The sequence below is a fragment of the Impatiens glandulifera genome, chromosome 9 (genome assembly GCF_907164915.1).
Source record: "Impatiens glandulifera chromosome 9, dImpGla2.1, whole genome shotgun sequence".
Lineage (NCBI taxonomy): Eukaryota > Viridiplantae > Streptophyta > Magnoliopsida > Ericales > Balsaminaceae > Impatiens > Impatiens glandulifera.
In genome coordinates this window covers 13,822,101-13,847,618 of record NC_061870.1, presented here as the reverse complement: position 1 = coordinate 13,847,618, position 25,518 = coordinate 13,822,101, and the positions used below count along the sequence as shown (strand labels likewise).

At 36.8% G+C, this 25,518-nt stretch overlaps 2 protein-coding genes across 2 annotated transcripts; both read left to right on the top strand.

The window, feature by feature from the left end:
- Positions 1-2,013: 2,013 nt before the first annotated feature.
- On the top strand, positions 2,014-12,081 carry LOC124915837 (zinc finger MYM-type protein 1-like). Its single transcript, XM_047456585.1, has 3 exons — positions 2,014-2,321; positions 2,736-3,570; positions 11,851-12,081. Exons 1-3 carry the CDS (start codon positions 2,014-2,016, stop codon positions 12,079-12,081), a joined length of 1,374 nt encoding a protein of 457 aa, XP_047312541.1.
- A 6,762-nt stretch (positions 12,082-18,843) lies between these two features.
- LOC124915836 (agamous-like MADS-box protein AGL62) lies at positions 18,844-19,329 on the top strand. The gene has a single exon (XM_047456584.1). It carries the CDS (start codon positions 18,844-18,846, stop codon positions 19,327-19,329), a length of 486 nt encoding a protein of 161 aa, XP_047312540.1.
- Positions 19,330-25,518: the final 6,189 nt, after the last annotated feature.

The window sequence follows — 25,518 nt, the reverse complement described above, 5'->3', positions numbered from 1 at the left end:
CAACTAGAAGGCACGCATGCACCTACACTTAATCACCATGGATGACGAAATGCAATTCATTATAGCTGAAGGACCGATAATCATTGACAAGGACAGGAAGGATTGGACAGCTGAAGATAAGAGAAGAAACAATCTGGATAACCATGCCAGAAACCGGATGTCCAACGGTGTGGACAGAAACACGTATTGCAAGATTAGAGATTGCAAAACAGCTAAGGAAACATGGGAAACGGTGATTCAGACTCATGAGGGAAATGAAAGAACCAAGGAAAACAAGGTAATGGTAGCCACTTAGAGGTTTGAAAATATCAAGATGAAACCAGGAGAAACAATGAGAGAATACAGCGACCGGTTCACAGGTGTGATAGACGAGCTAGCAACTCTTGGCAAGAGGTATGATAACAAGGAGGTCATCATGAAAGCATTAAGATCTCTTCCAAGTGCATGGGACATAAAGACAATGGTAATGAGGGAATCAAACTTCCTAAGAAAGATGAAACTACACGATGTATTCGAAGATCTTAAGGCATATGAGTTTGAAATGAGATCTAGGACTGAAGAAGAAGTCTCAGCCTCAACCTCAACCAGAGCATTGATCACATCCACAGAACCGGTTGTACCTGCACCGATTAGAACCGCTGAACAGTTCACTAAGAATGCCATGGCAATGCTTGCACAAAAATTTGGGAGATTCATGAAGAGAAGCCAACCGACAAACAACTACAACTATGGTGATAAATCTAATGTAAGATGTTATAACTGCAACTATTTGGGACATTTCAAGTGGGAATGCAGAAAACCGAGGAGAGATGACCGGAAACCGGATAATTAGAATAACCGAAATAACTACCAACAAACCGGTGAAGGAAGTGAGGTTCAGAAATCACTAATAGCCGATGATGGAGGTAGCTTATGGGCTCACAGTCAGTGGCGGATCCACTGGGGGGGCCTTGGGGGGCCCCGGCCTCCCCCACCTAAAAAAAAAAAATTTTTTTTTTTAATATACCCCACATCTCTCTTTCTCTCTATTTATTCATCTCTTTACCTGTTTACCTCTTTGCCCTAATTCATATTCATCTAATCTCTAATTCTCTATAATCTCTGCCCTAATTTCTATCCATATCCTATCTCTCATTCTCCTTAATCTTCTTCTTTCTATTCGCTAACCTATCTCCTTAATTTTCTTCTTTCTATTCGCTAACTAACGCCCCATTTTTTAATGATCCTTAAATTTACAAAATATTATTAAATCGCTAAGATTCGGTCCCCATTTTTTAAGGCTTTAAATTTTCCAAAATATTATTGATTATTTATTATAAAATATTTATTTTACCGTATAATATTATATTACTTTATATTTTTTTATATTTATTTTCTTATAATAAGTTAAACTTTATAACTTTTCTCTTCGTATTATATATAATAATATATTTATTTTCTATATATATATATAATAATATATTTATTTTCTCTATATATATAATAATATATTTATTTTCTCTCTATATTTATAATAATATATTACTTATTTTTCTCTATATTAATATAATAATTTTTCTCTCTATATATATTATATTTAATATAATAATATATTAATATTTTTAAATGTTTTATTATTTTTCATCCTTAATATTAGGTTATTTTATATATATTACTAACCTTAATTATATTTATATTGTTTATATTGATATTCGTCTCTTTCCATCTCTAATAATTTAAATTTTTTATCATACATTCAAGATTCAACCTAATTTGAAAATCATCTTTGAGGTCATATTTTTTTTCATTACAGAGACATCATTCAATATATCACGAATAGTCGAATATTATAAAAGGAGGCTTCAAAATCACCAAAAGCATATCAATTATTAAGGTATATTTTTTCATTTACAACTTATTATATTAATATTTTTTTACACAATTATTATATTTATTTTAATTTTATTTAGGGGCTAGGTTAGGTTGTGACACATATTTATTTTTAGTTATTTATTGTATATAGGATATTGAATAATGGAGAGATTCTATAAACGAATTTGTACTTCTACATCACATGACCAGCCTGAGCCTTCTCAATCAATTAATAAGCCTACTAATGAGTCTAATATTACTGATCAAATAGAAAATCAATCACGTGCTGAATTAAATTTGGATGATATTATTAGTGATCCAGGATTAAGGAAACCAATTGAGAAATTTGATATTGCTATTCGAGATCAAGCTCGAAGAGAATATGTACTTCGAGGGCCTTGTCAATTAAATGGTCATTTGTATCCAAAAACATCTTTTGGTAATCATGAAAGGAGCTTTCAAGAAAATTGGTATCAAAAATATACATGGTTAGAATATAGCATATCAAAAGATGCAGCATTTTGTTTTTGGTGTTATCTTTTCAAGCCTTTAAATAGAGAAAACGTAGATGATACCTTTATAGGAGATGGGTATAAAAATTGGAAAAGGGCATTAGAAAGATTCAATCGTCATATGGGAACTTCAAATAGTTGTCATAATGAAGCTAGAATTCAATTTGAATCATTTCAAGATCAAAGATATAGCGTGAGAAACGTTTTACGTACACATGGTCGTGATATAGAAATAAATTATCGCACCCGTTTAACGGCAATGTTAGATGTAACACGTTTTCTATTGAGGCAAGGATTACCTTTTCGAGGACACGATGAGTCAAGTAGTTCATCAAATAAAGGTAATTTTCTTGAATTGATTGATTGGTATAGTCAACGTAATGAAGAGATTTTTAAAGTTGTAAAACAAAATGCTCCCGGAAACAATCAATTGACTTCTCCAAAAATTCAAAAAGGTTTAATACATGCTTGTGCTTCACAAATCACAATTGCTATATTAAATGATATTGGAGATAAGTTCTTTTCATTGATGGTTGATGAGGCTCGGGATAGTTCGGTGAAGGAACAAATGGGAGTTGTTTTGAGATATGTGAATAAAAAAGGATGTGTGATTGAACGATTTCTTGCTGTTGTGCACGTGTCTGACACTACTGCTGAGTCTTTAAAAAAGGCTATTGATGCTTTATTTATGAAACATGGTTTGTCATTGTCTAAATTGAGAGGACAAGGATATGATGGGGCTTCAAATATGCGCGGTGAGTTCAAAGGGTTAAAATCTCTAATATTGCAAGAAAATCCACATGCGATGTATGTTCATTGTTTCTCTCATCAACTTCAATTAGTTCTTGTTGCTGTTGCTGAAGACAATATCATTGTGAGTGAACTTTTTGCATATGTCACAATGATTGTGAACACATCCGGAGCATCTTGTAAAAGAAGAGATCAACTTAGAATGCTTCAACATGAAAAGATTGTTGCTGAATTAGAAAATGGAGAAATCCTTACTGGGAGAGGGAAAAATCAAGAAACTAATTTGACAAGACCTGTGGATACTCGTTGGGGATCACATTATTTGACGTTACTTCGTTTATGTTCAATGTGGTCTTCAGTGCAAGAAGTGCTGATAAATGTAGTTAATGATGCATCATCTTCTACGAATAGAGGTACTGCAAATGGTTTACTTAAGAAGATGAATGATTATGAATTTGTTTTTGTGTTGCATTTGATGAAAAATTTATTGGGAATTACAAATGAGTTATCACTTTGCCTACAAAGAGGAGATCAAAATATAGTTCAAGCCATGTCATTGATTGCGAGTTCAAAAAATCAATTACAAGAATTTAGAGAAAATGGATGGCATGATATTTTGGACCAAGTTAATAGTTTTTGTCAATTACACTCGATCTCAATACTTGATATGAATGATCATATGATAATTGATAGCAATGGTAGGCGGAGAGGAAAAGGGGAACTCATCACTAATCTTCATCATTATCGTGTAGAAATCTTTTGTCAGGTATAATAAAAATTATTTCTTATCTATTAATAGTTATTATTTCTTATCTATTAATAGTTATTATTTATTATTTAATGCTAGGTTGTTGACTTGATTATGCAAGAAATGAATAATCGTTTTTCAGAAGTTAATACAGAATTACTTGGCTGCATATCATGTCTTCATCCCAGAAATTCATTCTCCCAATTTGATATTCGTAAACTCATTCGTCTTGCCAAACTTTATCCCGAAGATTTCACAAGCAGTGATTATTTATTTTTGGAACAACAACTTCGGGCTTACTTATTTAATTTGCGGGATGATCCTCAATTTTCTTCAATTGAAGACTTGGGAATTCTTGCTCAGAAATTGGTTGCAACAGAAAAACATATAGTATTTCCATTGGTTTATCGATTGATAGAGTTGGCTTTAGTTTTACCAGTTGCAACTGCATCCGTTGAAAGAGTTTTTTCTGCAATGAAGACCGTGAAGACTGATTTGCGTAATCGAATGGGAGATGAATGGATGAATGATAGTTTAGTTGTATATGTTGAGAAAGATATTTTCTCAACAATTGAAAATGAGCCAATATTGCAATATTTTCAACAAATGGAGTCTCGTAGAATAAATTTGTCTTCTTTTGTACCGACTAATGGACAAGAATAATTTAGTAATTGTGTTTGTTAGTATTTTATAATTGTGTTTGTTAGTATTTTTATGTAATTACCGAGTAAATTTTAACTAGAAAATGCATTTATTTGATTGCCAAAAAAATATTACGTTACTATGTATTTGGCCCCCCCGAGAAAATATTTCTGGGTCCGCCACTGCTCACAGTGATAGTGATGATGATCTCACATGCCTCATGGCAAATGAGGAACAAGTATTTGACTCTCCTTGTGAAGAATTTACTAAAGATGAGTTATATAATGCATTGAATAATATGGTAGCAGAATATAAGAACCTGTTAACCTTATTACCTAAGCAACCCAACTTTAGAACCAACCTCATAGTACCCATCTTGACCGAACCAAAGACCATAGAACCTAATGAAACCCCTACCTTAGAAACCGAGTCAGCACCTGAACCATCACCTGAGACCGAACAGCTCAAGGAGTCAGTTCAAGAGTTGACCGAGGAAGAAAATGCCCGACTCCAGTATAGAATGGCCGCATGGAAAAGATCTAGTGAAATAGTAAGAAAAATATGCAGTTATAAAAGACACCCTTTCTGCATGTTTGGCTAGGATACAAAAACGATAGATCCCAAAGTCAAAAACACTCAGACAAAGTAAGGTTCACAAAGGATGACCTTCCCTTTGTATGTTTTGTAAGAAGTTCTCTAACCGCTGAAGAGGAATTAACTGCCTATTACACGGAAGACAAACTAATCTATGTAGGTCCAACTAATTCTGAGAAATGGCTTCACCCTGAGAAAAGGAAAGCCAGCTAGTCCAAAAATAGGAAAGCCAACTCACAACCTCATAGGACAAACCAAAGATCATCCCCACACAAGGCCTTCTTAGGAAAGCAGAAATACTCAAAACCGAGTGCAAGAAAGATAGTTAAGACATTAACCAGAAAAGCTGTCCGGTTTGTCAAGGTTTGGATACCCAAGGGACTAATCGCTTGTGGACCCAAATAAATGTGGGTACCAAATAGTTCTAAATATGTACATTTTGCAGGATATAAAGAAACGGCTAGGAAACTCTGAATGGTATTTGGATAGCGGTTGCTCTAGACATATGACCGGAAACAACAACCTTCTAACCGACATCAGAATAGAAACCGGTGCATTAATCACCTTCGGTGACAACTCAAAAGGTAGAACTGTGGGCAAGGGTAAGATTGTCCATGGTAACTTAACAATTAATAATGTACTCTTAGTTGAAAACCTACGTTTTAATCTGCTAAGTATCAGTCAAATGTGTGATACTGGATACACTGTAGAATTCCTTAAACATGCATTCTTAGTCAAGAATTCTCAAGGCATCATACTTCTAACCGGAAATAGGCTAGGAAATATTTACAAGGTAGACTGGAAAACTAAAGTAGAATACCCTGTCTGCATGATAGCTAAGACCGATCAAACCTGGCTGTGGCATAAAAGACTAAATCACTTAAACATGAAAACCTTAAACTATATTCGAGGTAAAAAATTGGTTGAAGGAGTTCCTGACATAGTGTTTAATAAGGATAAGGTTTGTTCAGCATGTCAAATGGGTAAACAAATTAGGTCAACCTTTAAGAGTAAAGGAAACATTCAATCTAACCGTTGCCTAGAACTTCTTCACATGGATCTATTCGGACCGATTAGGGTCGTCAGCCTAGGAGGTATGCTTTACACTATGGTAGTTGTTGATGATTACTCTAGGTATACATGGGTAATATTCTTACCATCCAAACGTGAAACCGCATCAAATCTAATCACATTACTTAAACGTTTGCAAAATGAAAAAATCAACACGCATTAATAGCATTTTTTGATGAATCCGGTATCAAACACGAGTTATCTAGTGCTAGGACTCCTCAAAAAAATGGTCTGGCCGAGAGAAGAAACCGAACTTTCAAGGAAGCCGCACGGTCCATGATAGCCGATTCGGGTATTGCTCAGAAATTCTGGGCTATGGCTATCAATACTGCATGTCACACACAAAATCGGTCTTTGATCAACAAGTTTCACAATAAAACACCCTATGAGGTATACTTTGATAGGGTCCCTAACCTTAAGTACCTTAAAACTTTCGGTTGTAAATGCTACATTCATATAAATGGCAAAACCTATTTATCTGCTTTTGATGCAAAATCCGATACTGGGATCATGTTAGGTTACTCAACAGTGAGTAAAGCATATAGAGTGTATAACAACAGAACATTAACCGTGGAGGAATCACTTCATGTTGTTTTCGATGAATCGGTTGAAAGTAACACTGCATCATGCTTTGATCTACATAATAGATTGGAAAATAACAATATCCATTCTGATAGTGAAGATGAAATTCTGGTTTTGAGGCGATTTGTCCATGACCAAATGGGTAATGATGAAACCCAGCCGGATCAAGCTGTCCCGCGACAGGAAGCTGACACTTCGGTCCAAACCGAGGAAATCGGTTAGTCTGAAATTCCTGTTCAGCCTATCGATATGTCTAGCCTTGATCAAGAAAACGGTAATTTGGTAGACATTCCTGAACCGAACCTCAAAAGGCACACAAATCATCCTCTTGAGCTAATTGTAGGTGACCCTTCAGAACCCGTTCGAACTAGGCGTCAAATCCTGGAGGAATACTTCAATTCCGCTTTTATATCCCAGATTGAGCCGAAAAGAGTGGATGAAGCATTGTCAGACCCGTATTGGATCTTGGGAATGCAAGAAGAGTTAAATCAGTTTGAGAATAACAAAGTCTGGTACCTAGTTCCTAGACCGAAAGATCAACCGGTCATAGGAACAAGATGGGTATTTAGAAATAAACTCAATGAAGACAGTTTGGTCACGAGGAACAAAGCTAGGTTAGTAGCACAAGGATACAAACAGGAAGAAGGCATTGATTTTGAAGAATCATTTGCCCCTGTAGCTAGAATTGAAACTATTAGGATTTTCCAAGCCTTTGTTGCATTCAAAAATTTCAAAGTTTTTCAAATGGATGTTAAAAGTGCGTTTTTGAATGGTGACCTACGTGAAGAGGTATATGTTGAACAACCACCAGGTTTCAAAAATGCTGAACTACCAAACCATGTATACCGGTTAAACAAAGCTTTATACGGTCTAAAGCAAGCTCATAGAGCCTGGTATGACACACTAACCGCATTCTTGTTAAAACACGATTTCACCATCGGTTCGGTGGACAAAACACTTTTTAATTCTGAAAAGAAGGAACATATCCTACTTGTTCAAATTTATGTAGATGATATTATCTTCGGTTCAACCGATCCTAAGTTATGTGATAAATTCTCAACCCTGATGACTAACAAATTTGAAATGAGTATGATGGGAGAATTAAGCTTCTTCCTAGGTCTTCAGGTTAAGCAACTCAAAGAAGGAACTTTCATAAGCCAACCCAAGTATACTAAGGAATTGTTAAAGAAATTTGGGATGGACACATGCTCCTCATCCGCTACTCCAATGAGCTCATCGGTCAAATTGGACAAAGATGATGAGGGTCAAGCAGTGGACCTGACTGCTTACCGAGGAATCATCGGTTCTCTTCTATGCCTGACAGCAAGTAGACCGGATATTCTATTTGCGCTCGGTGTGTGTGGAATATTCCAGGCTAATCCCAAACAATCTCACTACACAGCCGCAAAGAGAATCTTGAAATACCTAAAGGAACTCCTGACGTCAGCCTGTGGTATCCAAATGACTCATCCTTTAACCTAACGAGTTATTCAGATGCAGACTATGAAGGTTGCAAGGTTGATAGAAAAAGCACAAGCGGAACATGCCAATTTCTAGGTGATCGGCTTGGTTCATGGCATAGGAAGAAATAAACATCAGTTGCCACATCAACCGCAGAAGCTGAATACCTGACAGCCGGAAGTTGCTGTTCACAACTTATTTGGATCCAACAACAATTGAAGGATTTCGGTATCACAGCCGAAGAGTCTCCAATTTTCTGTGATAACACAAGTGCCATAGCAATCACCTACAATCCGGTTTTACACTCCAGAACCAAGCACATTGACATACGGCACCACTTCATTCGGGAACATGTCATGCTGAAGCATATCCGGCTGGAATACGTATCGACAGATCAACAAGTAGCCGATATCTTAACAAAGCCTCTGCAGGAAGCTAAGTTTTCTCAATTTAGAATCACACTCGGTTTAACCGACATTAGTCAGATCATCCTTAAAGATGATTAAAAGGGAAATCGGTTCGGACAGATAAAACCGGTAGTTCCTCCTAAATTGTCGGATTCCAAATTTCCAGGTATCTATGGAAGAACCGCCTGGTTTATCAGTTAGTGTAAACCGACCGGTTACTTAGTGCATGCACCAAATAACCGCATCGGGACGAACAACTGATAACTGACCGGTTCGGAAATAATTTATTGCGGATTATTTGGCCTCCAAACAAAAGTGGAATAATTATGTGTGTTTGAACTTCTCTATTCTGAAAAACTACCTTTTCAAAGTAAAACTGGTCATATCTCAAAAGACGTGAAGATATGATATCTTTCACAGTCCAGGCCTATGACCAACATCCCAGGTTGTAGACATGCTTATTTCATGCAAAATACTTTATCCTATGGTTAATAGACATCATTACCTGTGACACATTGGATAATAAGATCATCCCTCCACTAATATATAAGTTAGGCAAACCTTAAACAAAACAATCACAAGATATAACTCATTCTCTCACTAAGACAAAATGTCTCAGTTTCCAAACATCCTTCAAGTGGACTTCAAATCTGCTCTAAGTACTGAACACTACGATATCTTCAAGATGATTAAATCACTTGAAGACACCGACCTCCAGTAATTTCTAGATGACAAACATGTCATCTATCCTGAATCAGTCCTGGAATTCTTTTACAATGCCAGGGTTTTTCGAGGAACTCCTCACTTTGACACACATATTCAGTCAAAAGTGGGAGGGATTGTATTCGATTTCACCGAAAGCGACTTTGCAAGATGTTTCGACCTACCAAAGCAAGGGTTGACCGATCTTAATGTACCGGCTGAACTAAAAGCCGAGATCTCCTTAACTTCTACCCGATCAAATCAACCAGTTGATGACCACGGTGCCAAATCACAGTTGAGAGCTGAGTACCAGCTTCTCAACGATGTGATCGGTCGAAGCATCCTAGGAAGAGATGCGACAAACACTTATTGTATCGCTACTTTGAACATGATGGCCGATATAACCACGGGTACAGTGGTCAATTAGTCAAGGGTGTTATTCGATGACCTAATCTGGATGATTGGCGTTCGAACAGTCGGTCTCGTTCCTCAACTAAGTTGTCTACTTCTGGAGCTTGGAGTTCCAACCTGTCCGGGCGAAGGGTTGAACCAGGCCCAGGTAATCACAAAAGAGGTAACTGACTCATTTTATGAGCGGTTTGAAAAAGCTTGGATGAGGAGGAACCGCCACATCAACTCAAACGGTCACGCCAACTCCAACGGTCACGCCAACTCCAACGGATATTAAGTCACTCCTTTCTACAACCGGTCATTTTTCTGTACGCACCGGTTGTATCTTTTTTCAACTTCTTTTATGATCATTTCGGCTTAGTTTATGTTATCTTCGGTTTCAATCGGTTACTTTTCTTATAACATCCGTCATTAATGAAAAGTGACATTCAATTAATGTAGTAACTCCCAACTACATGAGTAATTACTATCCAACTAACTTGGTTACTTTTGAACTAGATTCTTACCTCGAGCTCCGTAACCGGTCAAAAGTAACCTCTTCCCAATACGTTTTGAAACCATAAATATTCTCTTCATTATTAAGACAAAACTGATATTCAATAATTAATACTGATATTTTCCCTCCAAATTCAGATCTATATAAAGAGCCACCCCCTAATCAACTTAACACATCTCAAAACAAAATTTCTTGAACTCTCTCTCTCTTAGCAAAGTTTGAATCATGTCGAGCCGAACTCTAGGAAACTTCTTGAGCATCGATTTCGATTCCTGTATGGAACATTGGGATCTGGAAACCAAGGAACTCATGTTTGAGTCCCTCATTGACACCGGTCTTCGCACCTTTCTCGAAGAATCCGATCCTATACTCCTTCCGGATGTCAAGACCTTCTTCAGGAGTGCCTGTATAAGAGGAAACTACATTGTTTCCACAGTGAGAGATCACACCTTCTGGATGGATGAAGCCGAATTTGCTCAAACATTCAACCTGCCCACAGAAGGGTTTTCCGACTTCCCAACCCGGGTGGGAAGTGCAACAACCGATTACACAAAATTTTTCTCCGGAACCGATGTACCGGTGGAAAACTACGGGTTAAAAACCCTCCTTTCCCACCACATCCAACTCCTTAATGAGATTGTTAACCGATCTATCATTTGTCAATCTCCGAACCAACGCTACTCTAAAAGAATGTTTGACATGATGACCTACATTGTTAGCAATACTCCTATCAATTGGTCATCGGTCATTTTCCAGAATCTGAAAACTATGGTGATGACCAAGAAAGGTCTCGGTTACGCTCTTCATATAAGTCGGCTCATTCTCAAATATCGTCCAGAATTTGGACCGGGCACACCAGCATCTCCTTCGAACATTCTTGATATGGATGGGGTGGAAGAAAAGCTTTCTAGGGTAATTATTACATAAGTTATATATTTATTTCTTATGTATTTCTATTTCTAAACCGATCCATGTTTCGGTTTCTATCTTGTACTTTTTTTCTTCAATAAAAATCCATTTCAGTTTAATAACCGGGTCAAAAGTTGCAAAATTCAGAACATCAATCTAACTAACCGGTTAAAATCGATAAACAACTTCGTCTTCGTTGAAATATCCGGTCAAAGTCAAAAACCGCATCTTCGCGGTTAAACAAATCATTTAATAAACGGTTTCAAGAAGTACCGCTTAATCAAAGGTTAAAGCAAAAATCCGCCCAAAGTCTTCGGAGGGAAATTTCCCGCCTTTGAACTCCCGCTCTGTTTTCCCGCCCAAGGCTTGCCGCCAATGGCTTCCCGCCCACAGTTTCCCGCTCAATACACTTGGAGGGAAAATTCCTGCCTAAAAGTATAAATAGGGTCCTCAGTCATTTTATTTCAATCTTACGCGAATCGACTTTCTCTCTCTAGCTCTCAACTTTCTCAAACTCTCTCAAACCAGTTTTCTCTTGCTCTCTCGATTCAATCATCAACAATGGGTAGCGATTCTAGACTATTCAAACATATTTTCCAGGTCGACTTTGAAGAAATCCGGGCAAACGGTTCGGCTCCGGCAAAGCAAGTCCTATCCCAGATCTCCGAGTCCGGCCTCAAATATTTTCTAGGCGGTCCATTTATCATATACCAGGAAGCGGTTAACGAGTTCTTCCGAACCACATCTCTTACCGGAAGAACGATCACGGAAACTATCGGCGGTCAGCAACTCGAACTAACAGAAGAATCGGTCGCTGAAATCCTACAACTACCATCGGAAAGAAGCAACATCGCGGCGGATCTAGATCAAGAGACCTTCGAGACGGCTTGCCAGGTTCTCTCGGCAACTACAGCTCCTATCGAAGTCTCCGGGAAGAAATCATGACTTCGACCGAAATACAGACCGCTATGTGACATCTTCACCAAATCGGTCCAAGTGAGAGGAGGAAATTATGACAGTCTCACCAAGGCAAAGATTGAGATGCTTGTCGGCTTACTCAACGACATTCAAATAAACTGGGCCAATGTTATTTTCAACAACATAAAGGAAATGGTGATTCCGGATTCAACCCGGTCATGGGGATACGCAATCCCACTCGGGAAAATTATGCTCCACCACAACATCAATACCGGTCCTGGTGTTCTTCTTCCTTCAAGCAAAATCATAAGGTCCCGCCAATTCACGTAAAGGAAGAGCAAAAGGAAGGCCTCCGGTTCTACGGGTGGCCGAAGAAAGAAGGTAGGCGCTAAGAAAGCAGCTCCGGTACAAGAGAAATCAGGAAGCAAGAAAAACAAACATCCGATTGAATCTACTGATCCGCGATCCAAAAAGCCCAATGAGGAAGATTCGGCCTCCACTTCTGACCGAACCGCTTCACGGAATACCGAAGAAAATCTGTCCGATAAAGAAAAAAGACCGATGGACGAGTATCAATCGGCCAGCCTTGACAATGCTGATACCGGTGCAGACGGCCCTGGGGAGGAAGACGTTCACGCTAACGATAATGACCAGGAGATGGCCGAGAATATCGTAAGCAGAATCATGGAGGAGATCAACCAGCAAGGTTGCGAGGCGTTCGAAGCATTCTGTCAATGGTTCCAGCACCGGATTAAAATATTCTACAAACAAATACTACCGGGTCTAACCGCTGGACAGAAATTCGAAAGGTTGATGGAGATAGAGGAGGAAGTCATCAACCTAACTAAAGCTCAGGATCCCAACAAAGCCTTGGACCGACACGCAATAGTAGAATCGCGTGCTCGGTTACAAAAGCTAACCGAACATATTCAACACCTAAAAGAAAAGTATACTCCGGGAACACCGAATTCTCTACTACAACTCTTGGTGTTGGAGTTACTTGCGGTCAAAGAAAGGGAGCTGACCGATGAAGTGGCGCAGCTTGAAGCGGTGCCCGAACATCAAGATACGACGAACTCACCGGCTCTTAGGGATGATGGCGGTCAGACCCCAATCGATGAAGTTCCAGCCTCTCCTCCAGCGGATCAGACTATCCAAATGACCGACGAAAGGACAGAAACACCTCTCATTGACGCACGCGCATCTGATCAACCCGGGGATTCAGAACCGGTCATTAAGGAATAGAGGGTCATATCTATAATGAACGAATTTTCCAACGACGTGGTTCGACCGTGGAAGAAGAAAATTAAGAAAACCGCGATCCAAGCGGTCAAGATAGCCGAGACAACAAGGAATGATCTTGGCAAGGCGGTCAAGCGGATCACGTCAGTCGAAACCAACTACGGTCATGCCGATGTACTGTACGGCGCTCATCTTAAGCGAACCAAGGCCTTGGAGGATATGATTCCAAAGTTGGTGGATGACCTCGAGTCGGTCAGCCAAAAGGTAGAAGAGATGGAACGGTCTCAAGAAAAGACCGAGCAACGGCTGACAAAGGTCGATGAGGACCTGGAGCGGTCAAGTGCCCAAGCCGGTTCCACACTTGAAAGGGTCATAAGCCTTGAAGAAAAGAATGCAAGTCTTGAGGAAAGAAACACCAAGCTTGAAGCCGACCCTAAGGCGGTCACCGAACAGGTGACTGAGTTAATAAATGCCAAACTTGTTGCGGATAAGGCAATTGAGGAGGCGAATGCCCTCGCGGCTCGGCAACTTCAAGATGCGCTGGACGAGGAGACACGAAAAAAGAAGGAGGCGGCATGGTCTGATGCGAACATAGCCGAACACATATGAAAACTATCGGCCAAAAATCCGGAACTCGCAAAAACCATGGCGGCCAAACAAGCCGAAGAGGCTAACCGATTAAAGGCTCAACAAGAAACATACCACAATTTCGAAAATCCTCACAAGAAGTCCCAGGCGGTTGCCTCCTCTTCGGCTCCGGCTACACGTAAAAGGAAAGCTCCTTCAAAGAAGGAGCAAGTCAACATGCTGCTGGACAGAATCACAGAGACAGTTGTTGACCCTCCTCTCAACCCGGCTACGCAAACGAGGATGATTTCGAAGAGGATGTCCAGCCGCTACACACAAGACAGCGGGTTTTCGATGCGACTCCAATTAGTACGATCGGTCAGCCTCAAACCGAAACCTCAGGCGGTCAAGGTCCCTCCTCCAGACCGGCTAAGGGACAACCCACATATGCAATGATGGAACAATTCTTGCTGTCCAGAGCGAAGAAATAGGGGCTTTCTTTACTTTTATTTTCGGTTATTTATATATATATAGCCTTTTGCCTTAGTGTCTTCTTCTTATATATAAATATAAAGTAATTTTTGAAAACCGGCCTATATTTGCAATCCTACTTGATTTTGAATATTTTACATAAAATAATTAAAAAGGGAGAAATTGATAAGATAAAAAGATATCATTTTTCAAAATTTTCCAAAATTTATCGAAAAATCCTCCCAAGTCAGTTTCCAAAAATCCGGCCAAATAAAAAAAAATTCTCAAGACCGGCGGCCTATATTTGCAATCTTACATGATTTTGAATATTTTAAATAAAATAATCAAAAAGGGAGAAATTGTTAGATAAAATTAGACCGATTAATAGAACTTAACACAAACAAATCTCCTATGCAGGAACGGTCAAGCAACGAAATCGGTCAAGCAACTCAATAGGCTAAGTAACTCAACCGGTTAAGAAACTCAACCGGTCAAAGTTATCAATCCGACCAAAAACCTGACCGAACAAGAAAGACAAGATCGGTCAAAAATGAAGGCCGGAAACACTAGATAGTCGGTCATTTAGAAGCCAAGGAATAACTGGAAGTCATCCGGTTAACACACATAACTGACTAGCATAAAAAGACACTTCGGGTATCTGTTGAGAATGATACCAAAGGAACAGACTAAACATTGTCATATCCATACAAGTCTGAGGACAGTCTACAGGCTGCAGAAGATAGTCCTACAAGATCTTTCTACTTCAGGATAAATCAGAAAGGCAATCTTCCAAGTACAGACAACTGTCTAACCGACAGTTACCACATTGAGTAAAAGACAAACCTAGCCAATTTGACCTACACACTGGAAGACTAGACCGCCAGGTCTGAAGACTAGACCGCCAGGTCTGAATTACTAAACCTCTGCTTAACCAATCAAATTCAAGGAAATGAAATGTGACCGTTGGCACATTTCACCTATAAAAGAAGGAGCTGAAGAGGAGTAAATGTGTGACACAGGGGACACAAGGGATTTTAAGAGGGTTACAAGTTCTAAACATTCTACTGTCTAAGTGATAAGATTGTGTTCTATCTCTAGAAAGCTTAAGAGCTAAATTAAAGTGTAATTCTACAATTTCGGTTAAAATTGTACGGGTGTTATCGAGCAGGAAATAAGTCTCGATCGGATTGTGTGTGTATTCCTTAGTGAATATCCTTCTCGCGGTTTCGAGAGGAAGGGGTGACGTAAGAGCTTTATCTCCGAACATCCATAAAAATTTGTCTTGTTACTTGCTTTCTGCTTACTTCACTTTATTACCGATTCACACTAACCTACTAATACCGCTTTGACCGACTCTACATTACCTAAACCGAATTACTAAGATCCAAAACCGACCCAGCAACTTCCAAACCTGTCTTATTCAAAATCGGTTCTGCCTATCTTGTGAGTGTGCTGCTTCAACCTGAAACAAACCACTTCCGCGCTTGAACCTGGTTCAAGGGTTTGTGACAGTTTGTGTAGTATTGAAACCCCAGTATTAATCTCTAACCGGATTAATCACCACCCTTTGAGTGAAACGCGCTAACCGGCCAACCCCGGTCCTCCAGCCGCGACCTAGATCCTAACATAATCAATGTTTTTGACTTATGTCGAAAAATAAAATATTTTTATGCTAAATATATAATTGTTTACATGAAGGCAGAATAGTTCAAAGACATTTTGTCTACTAGTTAGCCAAGTAAACAATATTTTCATAAAAAATAAAATGTTTAAATGGTAAGCATGTACGAATGACTATGCTTCTTATTAGAAGATATTCCGAGATTATCAGAAATTTCTAATTATTGTAATAATAATTTGAAATTAGATCAACTTAGAGTCAATGACAAGTCTAGACATACACGTCTTAGCCATAATGTCATTAAACTACACTCTCTAATAGAGTTATCAAATTTGACTATGTAAGTCAAAGATAACATTGTGGATCCACTAATAAAATTATTGAATACAGAGTTTGTTTGAAATTCTTATAAGACATCAGCCTACAATAAGTTGGTATGAAGGAAAACCCAACCTATGCAGACTGGAGATCCCAAGAACTAGGTTTAATGGGACAACCTAATTGTACTAAAATAAAACAATATATATTTTGACGAGGATAAGCATATCACTTTTAATGATTCTTTGTGAGAAAAGAGATCACCTATGTGAGGGAGAAGTGGGGCTGCTTTGAAGGAATTGCACGGCTCAATTCTAGACCCTCTCACAAAACTAGGCGCGTGTTTTATTGCCAAAACGAACGCAACCATGAGAGCTTGACATGTATCAGGGAGAATTTCATGTGAAAGTGTGTAATCGTTTACACAAATGGCAGAATAGTTCAAGGACATCGAGTCTACTAATTGGCTAGTAAAGTTATATACTTTCATAAGGGAAGGTTCAAAGGGTTACACCTACCTATCCTATGTACAATTCAACTATTGAACCTTTCACCGGGTTAATCTTTCAATTTCCATTAATGTGGGGGATTGTTGGAATTAATCTAATTCCATTAATAAATGAAAATAAGATTGTGAATAAATAAAATCAAATAAAATTCACACAAATTCAAACGTGAATTAACGATGAATTCAATCCAAATTATAATTAAATATTAATTATTTAATGCCTAATTAGAAAATTAAAGTATAATGTTATGATAAACACTTAACTTTAATTTCCTATCAATTGGCTAATGTTTAGACTCTTCAATTTGCTAGCATTGAATGTGTAACATTGTATTTCAACAAATTAATGTATAGGCAACGATGTTAATTAGTTATGGACTAATTAACAAATGAATGAGCAATATTTATTGCTAATAAACGTTTGGATGGTTTTATTTGAAGATTTAATTCTCAGCAATATATACCCATTCATTATTCATTTCACATCATTCAATCATCTTATATTTTTCTCACTCTAAAATTCCAAAAGCCCTCTTTTGGTTTTGTGAGTGTTCTTCGAGTTCTATGCTCGATATTTCCGTTGAAATCGATATTTCTGTTGAAACCCGGTGATAGTTCAGGCACGCTGATCAAGTTCGACAAGTAGTGATTTCAGTATAGAATCACTACTGGATCGTTGTACCCTGGGAGATAGCCATCTACGATAAGTTCTAGCATAAACGGGAGACGATCGAACTATTTTAAGGGAAATGTGTTTAAGACAAGATTTTATCTGGTGATTTCATTCTTTGTAATATTGTATTTATTTAATTTGTTTGTAACATCATTTATATATATATTTCTGTTATTTTTCAAGACAAGATTTCTAACAAATTGTACATGTGAAGAGTGAATTGGATGTTTTTTTGGCAAGAGATACTATAGATTGTGGTGAATATTTTGATATATTGATATGATGGAAGATGAAAGTTTGGAAGTATTCACTTCTTCAAATTATTGCTAAAGATATTTTAGCAATTCAAGTATCACTATAGCGTAAACCAGGGCTTTGTCCTTATGCAAAATGCCGTATTTCGACAATGATAGATTTGTTTGTAATTGCCAAACTTAGATTGGGACTTGAAGGTACAAGTAAGGGAGTGATTTTATAGTGTTTTGTTAGAAAGAGATCATTTTGTGTTGAAAGAGAGAGGAATACGGGAAAGGGGAGCAAACAACAATACTAAGAACACACTAGGGTTTGTCCTTAAGAACATGCCGTTTTTTTGACAACTAGAGCTTCGCTTTTCTTCTCTTAGCGAAAGTTGAATCGGGGCTCCAAGGTACAAACAGGGGAGTGATTTCTTAGTGTTTTAGTTCTAAAGAGCTCCTCTGGCGTTAAAAGGGAGAGGAATATTGGGATTAGAATAATTTTCTAAAGATGAAATTGAAAAGAGCGGGAAACCCTTTTTCCGGAAAAAAATATTTGTTTTCTCTCTATTTGACGTGACGTGACATGTCACGTTGAATTCGTTGCCTTTCGTTTTTGTAAGTGGTTTCCTTAATCATTTCTCATATATTAATAATTAATTAAGAATACATGATGTTGATCTCCATAATCAATTTAAGAGCGAATATATATATAAAAAAATAATTATCTCATCGAATTTTGTGGGAAAAAAATAAAACAAAGATAATTGTTTATATTATTATCAGAATTTAACAACTAATTAAAATAAAATATGTAAATATTTTTTTTAAATAACACTTTAATTATTTAATTATTTAAAATTTTCTATTAATGTATAGTCAAATTAGGACATTTAAATATTTTTATTTTATAATATATAATAAAAAAAATTAATTCATGAATTTAGAAAGATATCTAGATATTAATTAATTAGATTTCTTTCTATGAATATTCATAGTGTTCCTATGAGAATTTTGTTTACTTAAATCTATAAATAGACTCCTCTAATCTAAGAAAATTAAACTTTTTATCTATTCATTACATATTATATCTTCTGTGTTTTATCTTTATCTAATCATGGTCAAAACAAACAAAGGGCGTCAAAGAATCACCATGGCCAAAATGAAGAATGAGAGTAATCTTAAGGTGACCTTCTGCAAAAGAAAAAGTGGGCTTTTCAAGAAATTCAGCGAGCTTATCACACTATGTGGGGCTGAAGTTTTTTTATTTCTAGTATTTTCACCAACAAACAGAGTGTTCTCCTACGGTCATCCCAGTGTAGATGAAATAGTTGGGCAATTATTTGGTTCATCCTCTCCGACGGGGCTTTCCTGTGAAACTCAACAAATGATTGAATCTTATCGGTCATCAAACATGAGGGAACTAAATGCTAATGTGATGCAGGTTGAGGAATTGATGGAGGTTGAGGAGCAGCATGCGAAGCAGATAGATCACGACAAGAAAGTTGGGCAGAATCAAAGATGGTGGGAGAGATCGAATAAAGAGATGAGTTATCAACAACTTGAACATCTCAAGATGTCTCTATTGAATTTAAATGCCATTGTGACCCAAAAGATGTTGGAGTTTTCTAACCCGTAAACTCAAACTTGTTTACGGGAAATAATTATTATTGTGATAAATTATTGATAAATTTATCTTGTTGTTTTTATTTTTTATAATTTTAATTGTTATTGTTTTGATTGATGTTTGTGTTATGAATTTTATTTTAATTTATTTATGTGTTTGTAACCATATTTTTGTATTTTAATATTTTTTTTTGTTTTTATACTATTATCGATTAAGTTTTATGTGATTCGATGAGAAAAAAATACTGAGAAAAAAAATAAAACGAAAATGTCACATTTTTATCGTAAAATAAATAATCGAATATCTCAATCTTCATTATAGTTAAAGATCTCATCTTTTTTAGATCTCCAACCATAGAATACACTTTAATGCTAAATTCTAAATTTTATAAAGTATATCATAATATATAAAAATATCTTAATTTAAAATATAATTTTATATTTTAATAAATAAAAATCTTATTATAATTTCCTATCTTTATTATCATAAATTTTGAAATAAAATCTGTTACAAATTATCAATTAATTAATTTTCATGATAATTGATTAGATAGTTATTAATGTAGTTAATAGAGAATTACATGTTTATGTGTGAAATGAGTAGGCCCGATGATATGGTTGGAAATGAGATTCTTATGTGTTGCTGGTTAGATTCCCTTTCCTTTGAATACTAGGAAGAAAGCGCTACCAAGAAGCAATAGAGATGGCTTGATTATAAAGATGATAGTTTTATTTCCCTCATTAATTTTTAAAAGTGATTTTCTGTTTTTTCGTAAAGTAATTATTCAACCATACATATTTTATTCTCCCTCATTTGGTCTCAGTATCTTTATAAATATTTAAGAAGATAATATACAAAATATTGTAAATCATTTTTTTTTAGTTAACTTTTGATTATATACTATATTATTTCATATATAAATAATATATATTCTTTTAAAACTTAACACCATAATTAAACTATTTAATTATATTATTTATTTCATAAATAAATACTATTATTTTAAAACCTTAATTCAATAATTAAATCTTTTTAATTATGTATATATTATTTAATTTTATAAATCAATATTATATTAATTAATATTTATATCTTTTATATATCTATTAATAATTAATAATTAACGATTAACAATCATTTTCTTAGATATAATTTATCCGAAAATCTGAGTCTCGCTTCTTTTTAGAAAGTGTTATCACTCTAATCTATGGGCCATAAGATAAGGAAAGGCTTGTGTTGCCTACTCGTCATGTCTGGCTTGTTTAGAATGTAGGAACCCAGCTTTCTTAGGAATGAGCACTGACGCGTGAGGAAGTGAGAGAGAAGTCAACCTTCTTTGCCAAGGGACTGAACTATCTGCTAGTTGCTAGTATTTTTATTATACCATAATATAATGGTTTATCTGATACTGAATTAACGGAGATTTTTATTATACCATAATATAATGAAATTCATTTAAGAAGTGAGTACTATTACGCTTTGTTCCGTTCCTTTTTATACTTAAATTCGACAAACAATAATCAATCAAATCCTTCTTTGGTACGAGAAAGGTCTCAAAGAGAGGCATAAAGCTACAGAAGAGGGGAATGGGCACAGCCCCAGACGCAGCGCGCGTTTCCGACCCTCAAAAGTATGCGGCTATACGGCTTTAGCGCAATCCCTTGCTTGTTTGAAATAGGATGTGGTCACTCCTTTCTTTTTCTTATGTCATGGCACTGACTGAATCTAATCCATAAACCCGGAAACTCAACTTGTTCCCTTTCGTCAAGTAGGTAAAGTAGGTATACGAACAACTTTAGCTTTGAGCAATAGAGAAGCCTAGAGAGGCGCAAGACATAATCGAAGAGCTTAGTTAGTGTGAAATGAAATGCTCAGAAAAGGAGCAGAGAAGGAATTGTGCTCCCTCCACCCCATCTTACTAATAATAATAATGATGGGTTGCCAGCAAGCATCTTTGTAGTTGTTGGAGAGTAGTTGGCTCTTCGAGACAAAAGAACTCTACGGAATGGTGTTAATTCTCATGTTCTTTCTTTGGTTAGTCTATGATTTATGAGTTGGACTGGGCCTCCATGTGTTTGTCTTTGTGTGGTTTCTGAGCTAGGAGTGCTTAGAATTAAAGTTCTGAGAACCTTGCACCAGAAAGAGGCTGACTCATACTCTGACTTCAGGATAGCTGCTTTAAGCCCCCCCTTTTTTTAGGACTCCTAGTTCCAACTTCAATCTTGGAGAAATTCAATCTTGGGGATCAAGCTAAACCTCGGGGATTCAAACTTTTTGTTCTTTCATGCTGCTGAACGAACTAAACAGGCCAAAAATTCTATCAGATCTATTGTTGATTAAACGACACTATTCTTTAAACTCAAAAGCAAATTATCTCTGCAAAGATATCAGCGGAAAAGAGATAAACCTTGTCATAAATCATATCGACCCGGACAAGACCCCTGGGCCTGATGGAAAAAACGGGTTTTTCTTCCATTTCTGCTTGCACCGCCCCCCTTAACTAAAGGAGAGAAAGATGGGGGCAAGAGGAAAGCACCATGTCGAAGGAACTCGGAAAAATGACCCCGTAACTTCGGGAGAAGGGGTACGCTCTCTTTGATTGGTTTTTATAAAATTAATACCTTAAGTTCGTTAGGGATATTGGCCGAAAATGCGAAGGTGACGAAGGGTTCTCAATCTTTTGAATAAAAGTGTGGAATGTGGAGTTTAGTTCCTTATGCATTCCTTTCTCCAACTTGCTTGCTCGCGGGTTGGCCCAATTTATTCTTATCTATATTCCTCAACTTGTACTTGATCTTCATTATGAAGAAAGTCAGAAGCATCTATAAGATCAAGGAATTGTGGTCAAAGCCTCTTGATTAATAACGGTGGATTGACATCGGTTGGACCAGTTCCGGTCCCTCATCTCCCCGACAACGTCAGCAGTTCCACAGCTACCTTGAATCAATCAATGAATGAAAAGGAACCATTATACCTCCGTCTATTGTGTGCTAAGCTACGGCAAAGAGCAAGGGAAACGTTCCTTCTATCCGCATATCAATCATTCATTCCATCTCGTTATAGAGTGACCATTTACACACCTTCTCAGGGTTATTAGTTGGGTTGAAGCGCTTGTCTTATGTATGCTGCCACATTACGTTCTAGGTCAGTGATAGTGGGGTGCCAATCTCTGTGTTTGAGACTGACTGCAATGTTTTTGCTATCGACCGAAGTAACTCGTCAGTGCTATCTCTTCCCGCTAAAGCTTTCCCAGCCAATCAACTAAATCTAATATTCTGTCCGGGACGGTTCCTACTTTGAGCCGACGCACTTCCATCACTATCCGGATCATGCCTGAATTCATTCGTTGAACCTTGGGGATAATCATTAGCATTGAAGTCAATCACCACACACGTTGGGCCTTCTTGATGGCAGAGAAAGGAAGCTATCCGAGAAAGCTTTAGGGAAACGACTCAAGTGATAGGTGAATTGCTCAGGAGAAGTCTAGCTAAACGGAAGGTTCGATGTAATTGACTTGTGAAAGGGGATTCATTATGCTATTTAGCTGACTAAACTCATCGGTTAGCGGGTGCAGGTCAAACGAGGAAAGAAACAAGAGAAGAGCTACTACCAACCAGAAGAAAGAAATAAGAACTGAACTGTCATCAGAAAATGACACTGACTGACTGAAGTACCAAACACAGGAAGGGGGGACATTCTTTGGAGCGCATGTTTGCCTCCCAATCTCGGGCTCGAATTATGCTCGCCCGAGCTATTGAATTATGTAAGAAAACCTTAAAAAAAACATCCAGAAATCATGCTTTGGATGGCAGCAAAGCTCCATAAAGTACCACTAGACAACAAGATAAATGAATAACCTAAGAGCACTAGGTATTCCACATTAGTAGGAATAGTTGCTTAAACTAAATCGAGTCGCTGACCAATCAACTAATTCCATTGTAGTCTGATTTTGCTCATCCAGAAAGTCAAGGATCTCCAAGACGCTCGACCACATGGAGAAGATCTGAAGCTCACACCGTACTCTTCCTTGTTCCAAGCACTCACTCTCTTTTTGAAGGTGGAGATGGCACCAAGGAAGTCGTAGGAATTATCTATATTTCTCGTATACCGTACGTATATCTCCGCCGTATGAATTAGTGATTCACTTTCCTTTCTGTTACGGGGGAACAAATGAACTGATTACAGACTCTAGCTTTCAGTAAGGCTTGGAATTCAATTCCGTGGGTTGGCTAGTTGGAAGGATTGCTTTATGCCGTCTGTCTTTTCCTTCTCTCGACGCTAGGCTCAAGTCACACTTTTGGCTTGCTACAAGGCTAAGGGAAAAGGCAAGGATCACATTCGATTAGTACTTGCACTTACTCGAATTTTGAAGTTATGACTGACCGGCCAGAAGGAATCAACTAATGTGCTTAACACAGTCTCGGCACTTGATCTTCCACAGGCCTTTAACCTGTAAATGTAAAACAAATAGTCGGTCCTTTGATGAAAGAGAAAAGGCAGATTATCTTGCTACTCTTGGATCTCCGAATAGCCTCACCGGAAACTGGTAGACTCCTGTGGCAGGTTTATGACCCCCACATAATTTTAAGAAAAAGAAAGAATTTCATCATCCTCTTGCACGCATAAATGCATTAGAGGGGCTTGTAGTCGATGTACTCTCTTCGCTCGATAAAGAAAGACCGGAACCGGCGATAGTCGTGAACTCCATCTGCTAGGCATGGAACGTATGATTGGTCCGACATTCCACACCCCCGATCAAAGAACATAATTAGTGATTTAAATTTACTTCTTTTCATCCATCAGCGGACTCGGTCCCACCGATCGGGAAGATCCAAAGAACCCATCCATTTCAAAAGTAGAGAAAATCAAAGAAACGGAACCTAGAGAGAGAAGAAAAACTTACCGAGGAGCTCAGGAATGAGGCTCCGATCGACGGAATTCCAGAGGTAAGACAACGACGAGATTCCTCCGAGAATCGGGTGACGGGTTCGAGAGTTTGGTTCGACTGAGACTGATGTCACATCGGGTTCAGATGGAGATGCGTATTTGGACCTTCCAATGAAAGTGTCGCCATGTGGTGTATTGTGTATATAGATGTAGATGCTCAAATGCACTCTTTTCTGCTCTGCATTTATGGATGAATGGTTACTATATGGTTATATATGGTTAGAGTGGACACAAAAGACAAGGGGGCTAGTTGGGCCTTATTAGATCTGGTCCGATACTATTAGCCTATTTCTAACTATTCTTTTCTCCATCTGCCTAAACTCTTAGTTTGTGTCCTCGTTGGACTCAATTATAATTGTTATAAGTTTTATCATATTAATCTTAATATTCTCCTAGCAAAGCACTGTGACTCTTAAAATAATTGGATTAAATTATCTTAAATAATTATTCAATTCAAAATTAGTATTGCACGTTAAATTAAATGACACAATTTTTTCAAGGGGATGGTCGGACAATAAAAAATTTGATACTTCTCAAGAGGAATTTCAATCAAGACGACACACGCAAATGTTTGGTCGTATGAGGATCATAAATGAGCTTCATTTTTCCTTTGTAAGATTAAATATCTACTTTATGATGTTATTTTAAAATTTACTCTATTAAGTTTTTAGATTTGATTTTGATTAAGATTTGTGAAGTTTATTGTAAATTCTTCTTTGTTTTTTCTTATTTTAGGTTTAAACTTTTAATAATTAAATATCAACTTCTTACTAAGAAAGTTTTTAAATTATTATTGGATTTCTCAAATGATATTATTTGACTTAATGAAGATTAAATCTAAGTTGATGTCTATTATTTTGAATGTCATCTATAGTTATGATAAATTATAAATCTTTTACTATTGTTTTTTATTTATTTAGTAAGCTTGTTTCATTATAATCCAATCTTGCATATGAAAAATGATGTCAAATTTCATTTATTTTGAGACATTTTATATTTTTATAATATTTAATTAAAGATTTGAAACTATCTTATTTGGTATGGATTATAAAAAACATTTTTTTTAATTAAATTAGCATATTAGAGTATTTTTTATATAAAAATATAAAAATAAATAAATACAATTTATATTTAATTCACTTTTACATTTTTTTAATTAAATACAAATAAAATAATTGAATTTATTATAATAAAAAAAACAATATTATTGAATAATATTAAGTTCACAGTTTAAAAAAATATAATTAATATTTA

Excerpts from the sequence above, each read along its gene's own strand:
- LOC124915837 (XM_047456585.1), top strand. The coding sequence starts at position 2,014 with ATGGAGAGATTCTATAAACGAATTTGTACTTCTACATCACATGACCAG. Across the intron at positions 2,322-2,735 it reads AGGAGCTTTCAAGAAAATTG|TCAACGTAATGAAGAGATTT; the intron begins GTATCAAAAATA and ends TGATTGGTATAG. Across the intron at positions 3,571-11,850 it reads AGATGAATGATTATGAATTT|GAAGCGGTTAACGAGTTCTT; the intron begins GTTTTTGTGTTG and ends ATCATATACCAG.
- LOC124915836 (XM_047456584.1), top strand. The coding sequence starts at position 18,844 with ATGGCCAAAATGAAGAATGAGAGTAATCTTAAGGTGACCTTCTGCAAA.